This window comes from Rutilus rutilus (assembly GCF_951802725.1).
Source record: "Rutilus rutilus genome assembly, chromosome: 9".
NCBI lineage: Eukaryota > Metazoa > Chordata > Actinopteri > Cypriniformes > Leuciscidae > Rutilus > Rutilus rutilus.
In genome coordinates, this window is record NC_140223.1 from 36,766,267 (window position 1) to 36,776,889 (window position 10,623).

A 10,623-nucleotide genomic window follows, 5' to 3' on the forward strand; every position below is an offset into this window, starting at 1 on the left:
TTATTTATTTATTTATTTTTTTCCTTTTCTTTCAAACTGACAGAAGCTTAATTAATTAATAGCTTATAAATCTTATAAAATGGAACTGCTGTTTGAATTATTTAATTAGGAAGTGATATGGCACTAATGGGTTGAGCCCTGGATGTCATCTTTATATCTACAGGACCATCATCATCATCATCATCTTCAGAGAGCCAAAGGCTGATCCGCCAAACTCAAGAGCCAGGCAGGATTACCCACTCCAGTGAAACTTTAGCCCCGTTTCAAAGAGACTGGCAGGGATTAGACAATTACCCGTTAATGCTCTCATCTGCCAAGAGTCCACAGCAAACAGTCCTCATCTGGGCCCGATTATACATGTAAACACTCACACAAACACTCTTAAAGTATCACTCTACAAGAGAAACAGCCTACACTTGCTTTCACACACTCGCACTGCATTCGATCACTTTCATTTACAAACACTGAAGACACAGATCGAGATGTCCATTTCATGAGGTCGTCCAATCTATGTGTTCATGATGTCAGTGTGAACCTCAAAACGCTTCTCTGAGGTTATCGGTAAATGTGAGTGCAGAGGATGGGAAGATATCTCGGAAATATAACTGGCACACTAAAACGATGACCTGGTGTCTGTAAAACATTTCTTCTCTTATTATCAACTTTATACAGAAGTCCATGTTATTTCCTATGGTGTTTGCTGTTACTGTAATAGACTTTTTTGTTAGTTATTATTATTATTCAAAATCCCTTACCCAGTACTAACATTTCTGATTGCCGATTGCTCTAGTATACGCATTTTATGTTTTCAACCTCCAAATCTCTCTTCAACAGGTTTTGAAAGTATGTAGTAACTCTGAAACTTGCTTTAAACTGCCTTACAACCTTCAGTATTGCCTAAATAACCTTCAAAGCTCAAGACTTTTTCCCCCACAATTTTTAACAAGGCTGTCAAACAGTGTGTTTTCCTTCTCTAGTTATTATTAGCATTATGCAAAAACAATATAAGTCCGTCCTAGTTAAATGACATGAACGCACAGTATATTTGGAGGTTTTATAAGTGAAAGCAGGACATGAAAACAGAGAAATGAACCCTCAGGAATAGCATATTGATGGTTTGGAAAGATCCGAGGACACAGAATGATTGAGGGATGTAGTGAATAAAAGGAGTGAGGTGATGTGTCTGAGGCAGGTTTTCAATCCATTTCCCTGCGGATTTGAAGACGTCCTGTTTTACTTTTCCTTTCCTGCAGGAAGCTACTCCACACTGTGTGCAAAGACCTCACACACACACACACCATTTCAATCACATGTGCAAATAAATAAGAACACTTATAACCAGATGCACAGCACACTTCACAAATACATTTTTCTCACAACACGCTTGAATGAATCAATGTTCTTCGTCGCACGGTTCATCTTCAAGCAATCTAGTGCTTGAGTGCTCTGAACTTTCCTTTTCCTTTTTGAAACCTGTGCTTTACAATGATTTCCAAGACACTTTTAGCAGAGGGAAAGCTCTATGAATTACTAAGAGGAAAATGAATGCATGCTGAGTGTGAGAGAGATGAGGAGATGAGGTGTCATGGCCGCATGAACGTCTCTTGTTGTCGTGGAGACATGATGCGATAAGATCTCCCATGATTCATAGCCACCCACATGTAGTCTTTTGTACTGTGGTACCGTGGTTGCTTGGCGACTGCAGGTCACGGGGGGGTCGGGTCTTCACCTGAATTATACCTGCATACTCAAGTTATTTCTGCTCCATTAACTTTGAGGATTTAAACATGTCAACTGTCACTTTCATGCGTGTAAATGCATCTGTGTGTTACTGTATCCGTGTTAGTGCAGTGTTGTGAAGTGTGTATCAGAAGTGTAAGTTTTTGTTTATCAGAAAAGTTTTTGATTCTTTTATTTTAATATGCACCATTGCACTTGGTTTAGAGCAAGAGAAATAGAGCCATGTTTATATTGGAGTAAATTTCCACTGCCTTTTCTCTGAATTGTCAAATTAATAGTGAAGACTTTCAAATTCATTCAACGTTTCAATGTTTGTACAACATATAGCCTAATTTCACAATACTAAGCTTAAATAAGCATTTAATTTTGAATGTTTGTAGACTGCAAATGATCAATACAATGAGATATACTGAAGGACGGACACACACAGAGAGAGAGAGAGAGAGAGAGAGAGAGTGTGTGTGTGTGTGTGTGTTCCTTTGATGATGTCCACCTGTCACAGTAGGAGCAGGAGAACATCCCTCAGTCTTAATCCCTCTTTCCGTTCCTCCATTTTCTCATCTCTGCATGCACTTTTTCCTCCCTGTCTGTTATATGTGCATCACTGACATGTCTTTACTTCAAACCAGAATGGACCTTAATGATAAGGTCAAAGCATTGTGACTGATAATGAAATGAAAGCACTGGTGAAGTGATGATCTATGTAACTTTATGATCTGCATTTGATAATGACACTGATGATGTGAAAGGATTATCAACAGTTTATTGCAGGAATAACATGTACTCACTATTTTAAAATGTGAACATCTTTTAAATCATATTTAGTGTTTTGCTCAGGTCTCTGTGAGGGTTTTGTTTAGGCGTAATTGTTGAGTTACGTGATATCACTAACCTGATGTTAAGACAAACCTGTGTGTGTTTGTGTGTGTGTGTGTGTGTGTGTGTGTGTGTGTGTGTGTGTGTGTGTGTGTGTGTGTGTGTGTGTGTGTGTGTGTGTGTGTGTGTGTGTGTGTGTGTGTGTGTGTGTGTGTGTGTGTGTGTGTGTGTGTGTGTGTCTCAGAAAGTGCAGGCATCAGGACTTTTTGCTTTTCAAAGTATATTAAGCACGCATTACAAACTTATGCATACATTTATATCCTCTTTCTCCTTCTCCTCCCTCTTCCTTCCTTCCCTCTCCACACACACTCGCTGTTCTTCTCCTCGGTGAGCCTGGCAAACCATGGATCTTGTTCACACCTGAAAGAGCATTTTTATTGCTATCTTTGTAAATCTGTGGCTCGTGTTGGGACTGACTAACCTGGTGAGTTTTTATAACTAGGAATATTGTGTGTATTTATTATTAAGTAAAACATCGTTCTCTTGGTGGAAAATATGTGCCTTGTTCATTATTTTCGTATATAGCCTATTTTATGAAACAAAATCGTTGTTTAGCTTATTAAGGTTCAAATTAGTAAAGGTTCAAATTAAATTTAGGTTTACGGTAAAACGATTATACTCCTAAAATGTCATGACAGGATTTTTTAAAGACCAATTGCTTTGTTCTCCAGCTGAATTTTCTGAAACTTTCACATTTGTTTAATACAAAATAAATAAAAAGCACATCACGGACGAGAATAGATTTTTAATATAATTCGCATAGACTTGTGATTACGTTTTTTGTTCAAAGTAACATATGCTAGAGACAGGCTTGATATTTTTATTATTAAAGAACATTGGTAATTGTTGCATAATATACAGGCTACGTGTGACGCTAACAGCGATGACTAATGAGTTCAACTCACTCATTTCCACAACCATAATAACTTAGGCTACGAGATTTTCTCATTAATGTCCTCAGAAGATAAATAGCCTAGGCTACTTAACACGTTTTACTTTAATCATTTTGTTGTGGAGTTATTTAATGTGTGTGCAAATTTTAGCAGAATTAAGTCGCTGGTTAACGGTGAACTGATGGGTTTTATTTGTCGAAGGCTTCGGCAATGTCGAAACTTAAAAAGGAAGACTCAATTATAATATACTTTATAACATTTAATTTTTAAATTCCGACATTGATTTGTTTTTTTAACACCATGGGAATTTGAATCATGCTATTATAGCTATGTATTTTATCTCATTTATATTTTGAGGGTGGTTGAATGTATATATAGGCCTATGTATATACTTACATAGCCTACATACATTCATACACACACACACACACACATATATATCTTAATTTACGTCGCCTTTTAACAAACCAGCACATGCACTGCTCGCTAAGAAACTAAAGCTTCAGAGCATCTCAGGTCAAACAGTGCTGAAGAAAGGTCATAATAATCCAAAAGTATATATTCTTAATGCAAAAATAAATAAAATAAATTACAATCATAACAATAATAAATCCATCAAATAAAATAAATTCATAATAAGTGAAAAATGAACTGTGGCTAAACTTCATGAAGATTATAAATGTGTACTTAAGCTTATGTTATGTGACACACATGATTTGGATAATTAGCCTACAGTCTGCGGGTATCAATTGGCTGCATGGACACACAAGGACAATTAATCTAAATCTGAAGTTAAAACACTTGGTGTGTTGAATAGCTTATTGTAAGCAATTGGCCAAGACGAATTAAAAACCTGGCAGCCACTGACCTGTGAAAAATCATAACCCATGTTTTAAAAAACACCATACAGATGCACGCGGACAATTACACCGACGCAACCGCACACAGTGAACTGTTGCCTATTATTATTTATATTTTTTTAGTTTGGTTGGTTAAGGTGTCAAGTGTAAAAACTTTACGGCCAAAACGTTTGAATTGAACGTTGAGAAATGAATTGTATTATTAATAAGTATGCTGTTATTACTATTAGCCTAGTAAAGTAGTATGCAGTTATAACTTACTCTTTTAAATATTCACGTGCGTGGCATGCACAGACTGTGAATTATTAAATGTGTTTTTTCACCACCATGTTTTATTCTCGGTTATCGTGTAGGGTATTTTGCCATAATCAGTTAATATGAATAAAGAGGGGGGAAATCCGACTAATTCGACTAGTAAATAATTTACTTACGGATATTTTTCGTGCTATAAGCCTATACTTAACTGTGCTTTTGGGAATAACGTGGTACTAACGTCATAGGTAGGCTATCTCAGGAAACCAGTCATGCACAAATTATTTGGTGCTGGAAGATGCAAGTTCTGTCATTTTCGGCTACATTTTTTAGATATGCATTTAAATGCATAGCATAGACACACTCAGAATTGTTCTAGCTGCATAATGGAGGTATAGCGGATATTGTGGGGCCACATCCACCAAAACACACATTAGTGATCAGTCGTATTATCCTTTAATTGGTCCTTGACAAACACTTAAAGTAGGCTAACTTACTAATATATGCTTTAAATTGAAAATAACTATTCCCAGAAATGTGTGAATATCTCACGAAATAACTATACAATAATGTAAAACAAGTATGAGCCAAATACAAGAGTGATAAAAGTCACATCATGACACTGAAGAAAAATCACAAAAGATAAATGAAATCGATAAATTTAAAGGAACACAACAGGAATATTGTAAATAATAAGTTAGTTCAACATTAGATAGATAGATATTGGTCGGAAATTGTAGTGATGATAGTAACATAACTAATATCATAATAACCGTTTGTCCATATTGTGTGTAAATGGTAGGCTATAGCCTATTGTCATGAAATCTCTTTTTCTATTAGATTTTAAGAATGGTTTGACTGCGTACGGCTCCTGCACCTGTTATATGAACTAATTATGTCTTCCAAAACTGTGTCGGTTTCCAGTTGTTGCTTCAGTTGACGCGCTGAGAGACATAGTTCAGAATTTAGAGGGTATGAAGCAAATTAGATGAATCGCTTTCGAAGCATAGGCTACGAATCAGGAAGCTTTATGCCCTACCGCATCCAATATGTGTGAATGTGAGAGAGTGTGTGAGGAAAAGAGAAGGCGGGCTTATACGGAGAAACCAAACCACAATTTGCCCTCCTTCTCCATGAGTATCTAGTTGAGGAGAAACTCTGAAGCGCGAGAGCTTTCTAACATTAAGCTGCACACATCCAAAATAGAAAGAACGAAACATTTGTGTAAAAAAACCTCTCTCTTCACATGATAGTTTCGACTGTCATCAACAGAAGACTACTGCATTGCTGAACTGTTTTTATTAGTCCACGGTTCTGTTTTGGTGCAGGTCTGCGCGCGCAATGATGGCCACATTCCCAGGCCCTGAGGATAACGGCATGATCCTCATGGACACTACCTCGAGCTCAGCGGAGAAAGACCGGACAAAAGACGAACCTCCTCCGGAGAAGGGACCGGACAAATCCGACCCCACACAGAAACCACCGTACTCCTACGTGGCGTTAATCGCGATGGCGATCCGCGAGAGCTCGGAAAAGCGTCTCACGCTGTCCGGTATCTACCAGTACATCATCAGCAAGTTTCCTTTCTACGAGAAGAACAAGAAAGGATGGCAGAACAGCATCCGACACAACCTGTCCCTCAACGAGTGCTTTATTAAGGTGCCTCGGGAGGGGGGTGGCGAGCGGAAGGGGAACTACTGGACCCTGGACCCGGCGTGTGAGGACATGTTCGAGAAGGGCAACTACCGGAGACGACGGCGCATGAAGAGACCGTTCAGGCCTCCACCGACTCACTTCCAGCCTGGCAAGTCTCTGTTCGGCGGAGACGGGTACGGTTACCTCTCCCCGCCTAAATACCTGCAGTCCGGGTTTATCAATAACTCATGGTCTCCGGCGCCTATGCCGTACACCTCCTGTCAGATGAGCGGCGGGAGCGTGAGTCCCGTTAACGTGAAAGGCTTGACCGCGCCGTCCTCGTACAACCCGTACTCGCGCGTGCAGAGCATAGGTCTCCCGGGCATGGTGAACTCTTACAACGGCATGAGCCACCATCATCACCACCACCACCACACGCTCCCTCACGCGCAGCAGCTGAGTCCCGCGACGGCGGCTCCTCCTCCGGTGTCCGGCGGGAACGGGACGGGGCTTCAGTTCGCCTGCGCGCGCCAGCCCGCGGAACTCTCCATGATGCACTGCTCCTACTGGGACCACGAGAGCAAACACTCCGCACTGCACGCGCGAATCGACATCTAGCTCGGGCGTCGCGAGATCAAACTCAGATCAATACTGTACTCGCTAAAAGACTATAAAAACAAGGTCCAGCGATCTCAAAAAAGACATTTCATAAATCGTGCGGGGTCTAGGGACTTATAAGAAGGAGAAACTTTTACTGGAGCCTCGAATTATGGAAGCACTGGTCTCCTTGATGCAAGGTTTCATATTTTTCTTCGCAGACATTTGTGTTCTGAATGTGTATAAACTGTTCATTCATATAAGATGGCCAGATCATCGAAGGTTTATCATCGTCATGGAATTACAAATCATGTTTACCTGAATCCGTTCACAACATACTGTCAATGACTTTGGAGTGAAGTATTGGGTTCTGAACCCTTTTCCCAATTCAATTTTTTTTTTTTTTTTTTTTTATTGTCTTTGCTTTTGAATGTTTAAGGATGCAGTGGAGCTCTGGACAGGTAGATAACCCGGAGACACAAACACAACCTGTACACCTGTGTTTTGGCCTCTTGATTCCGTGATTAAGGGTCTCGTAGGGGTCAGGGCACGTGACTGCCAGTTTGGACTGTTTTGTATGTACTTTGTAAAAAACAATTAAATAATTTGAATGTCTATGACACATTGGGACCATGTTTAACTAGCACTTTTCAGTCTTTTTTTTAAATAGATCTACTTTTTATTCTTTAATAAACTCTTTGTCAACATGACACTGATTTTGGATTTTATAATTTATATAGGCTATAATTCTGCTATTATTATTATTATTATTATTATTATATAACAAGATTGGCGATTTGAATCGGAGTGCTGTAACTGTTTAGCCAACTACATTTCTGGCCTTCCACTAATATTTGATCATGTGTCGTATTCATACAGGCATTCATATAGAGTTTTATGCGAGATCATTTAGCTTACTGTATGAAAATAGTTTCCAAATAGGACTACGTCGAAAATAATTTCTAAAAATGACTCTGCTTCTAAAGTTTCTCGTGTAAAAATAGTCATTTTTGCGAGTACATATTAAGTAACATTGGGCCTGTAGATAAGGAAAAAATTGCGTCAACTTTTAAGACAAATTATTTAGCTGAATTTGTAAATATTTAGCCCTGTCAAATCAATGTATTCGAAATTATTGGCCGCATCTGGTGTCAACAGCTTTTTAACATGTCGCCTATTTCATGAATAGTTTCGCCTTTTATCGCTTTTTATTTCGTGTCTTTAAAAATAATTTTACTAGAAGTAGGCCTACACGATTGCTGTAAATATACAATGCAAGTGTATCTCTGTGAATGTATTAATTAGATAGTGAATAATATGCACATCTGAAAAACTTTTTTTTACCAAAATGTATGTTTTTGCACGATTCAATTTTCCATAAAGAAAAATCTTCGCAAACATTAAAATAACATATTTTGATAACTGTCCTTAATAACATTATAAATGTTTTTACATAATAGCTAATGTTTAATAAATAACAGTTAATCTACATTTAGATAATTAGCAATGTAGCCTAATGAAACTTTGGTAAATATATTTTAAGATAATGATTGTTAATAATGAAAGTTAAAGCGTCTTTCTCTGTTTGCGCGCCATAAGGCTGAACGGCCATAGGCCTATAACGTTAAGTAAACAGTGTTTTATAAAAAAAAATAGATTAGGCCTATATAGTGGATTCGTTGAGATAATGATAAAGATCGTTATTTGAGTATCGAATGTTTGAACATTACATTAATAAAACGTTGGAGACATGATTCACTTTTAACAAAAACAATTATAGCCTACTGAGAAGATGGTTTTCATTGTTTGAATGTAGGCTATCCAATTTACTTTTTTAGAGTTATAATCTTAAACATTTTCTTAGATATTTGGACGATCGGCTTATTATTGAGCGAGCATATTTCCCCAGTCATGTCCTCTCAGGAGCCTGCAGGTGTGCGTCACATAATGCGCCCGCATGCAGGATACGCGCGCGCTCGGGGTCAGTGAGGGGCCCCTTGTGTGTGTGTCCCAAAAAGCGCATCGGGGAATGTTGTCACAAAAGAACTTTTATCCTCCTATATATTTAATGGGGTTGTTCACAGGTGTATTGTTCACCCTTAAGCAGTTCATCTACAGGACACATGTAAAGGCCTAGAATATAATACATTCACACAAATGCTTTTCATTTCATTCAGTTTTGTTAGTTCCTTGAGTTTCCTTGAGTTGGCTAGGCGGCTATATATATAATTTACTTTAGCCTTTCCTATTTCTGCAATAATTAGAAACCAATTAGTATTCTATTCTAATAATACAATATTTAATATAATAATAATAATCATCATCATAATTGAGAGTCTACTTTGAGTGTCTGTTAATGAAGTGTTGAATTATTAATTGCTTGTCATTTTAATTTCATTGGGGTTTACACGTTTTGCTTAAAGTTATAGGCCTATTAATGGGGGGGATTATAGAGCATAGATTATTGTGATTATTTCGTACAGATCATAGCCTATATTTCATTTGAGCCGCGTTTCCCAAAAGCATCGCAACATATACGTGATTATCGTCCTTGATCTATTGTGAAAGAAAGAAGACGGACAGCTGCAGCCCCCTGCAGGACAACTGCAACATTACATCAAACCTATTAGAACATATCACACCTTTAGAAAATATGTATTATTATTCTATTTACATTTATTTAAATCAATAATACAATTAATTCAAAAAAAAAAAGAAAAAAAAAAGAATTAGCCTACGCAGGTTAATAATAGGTCTATAGGATACACTGATTTCAGTGAACGTAGGCTTACCACAAATTGGTATGATTGTTGCATAACATGAAGTTCAGAGGAAGTGGATATCTTATCTAAGGGGGAAATGTACCAATGGCTCTTCAGTCTGATAAAAAACGGGAGAAACATGTCAATGAAAATCGTTAATTGTGCAGGGAATAGCCTGATCGTTCCGTACAAAATCAATAACACAATTATAGCCTAATAGGCAGATTTAGCCTTTATTAGATATAGGCCTATAATAATACAAAGAAAATATACGTTAATCTTTTCTATCAATTAAATGACAAGTAGGCTAGGTATATGCCTATTTTAAGATAACATTAAGTTTAAAGAAGGCATAGGTAGGCTACATCATGTGTATGGTAAGTGTATAGGATTTATTGTAATAGTAGATGAATGAGGTGCTCTGCTGCAGAATAAGCGGAGGATTTATAAAGTAGAGGCTGTTCCACACACTCCCGTCGTCAAAAAAGATTAGAAATGCTCATCTTTATGCTAAAATGGTGATACACGCCGGAGGGTATAGCCAACCGCTATGAGTGTACAGTGATACAGTGCGTGTTAGAGCCTATCACTGCTCTGCTGCAAATTACTCATTTGAATTCAGAAATACATTCTGGATGCTTTCATTGTTTAAACTGTGGCTGGGTCAACAAAAGTCTCCTTTTTATTTATTTATATAGCGCTTTTTACGATTCAAATTGTTTCAAAGCAGATTTACAGTGATAACATGAAAATAATGCAACCAAGTACAGCAGATCTAGAAGAAAATAGTGCCATAGTCCAGCTTAAGTAAGTTCAGTGATGGTTCATTTTTGTTGTAAAAAAGTTATTAGTTCATTTATCTATACAGTAGTTCTGGAGAAAATCGTGATGTCATCGTCCAGGGGTGCGTTTCCCGAAAGCATCGTTGGCCAACTATGGTCGCAAGTTCCGTCGTTACCAATAGAGTTCAATGGACATTGCGATGAACTTGCGACCATAGTTGGCCAA

The 10,623-nt window shown here is 37.8% G+C and overlaps 1 protein-coding gene across 1 annotated transcript; it reads left to right on the forward strand.

Moving 5' to 3' along the window:
* The first annotated feature begins 5,770 nt into the window (after nucleotides 1-5,770).
* foxl2a (forkhead box L2a) lies at nucleotides 5,771-7,556 on the forward strand. The gene has a single exon (XM_084418034.1). It carries the CDS (start codon nucleotides 5,963-5,965, stop codon nucleotides 6,872-6,874), a length of 912 nt encoding a protein of 303 aa, XP_084274160.1. The 5' UTR covers nucleotides 5,771-5,962; the 3' UTR covers nucleotides 6,875-7,556.
* Nucleotides 7,557-10,623: the final 3,067 nt, after the last annotated feature.

Bases quoted from the DNA above. Each gene is read 5' to 3' on its own strand.
- foxl2a (XM_084418034.1), top strand. From the start codon at position 5,963: ATGATGGCCACATTCCCAGGCCCTGAGGATAACGGCATGATCCTCATG.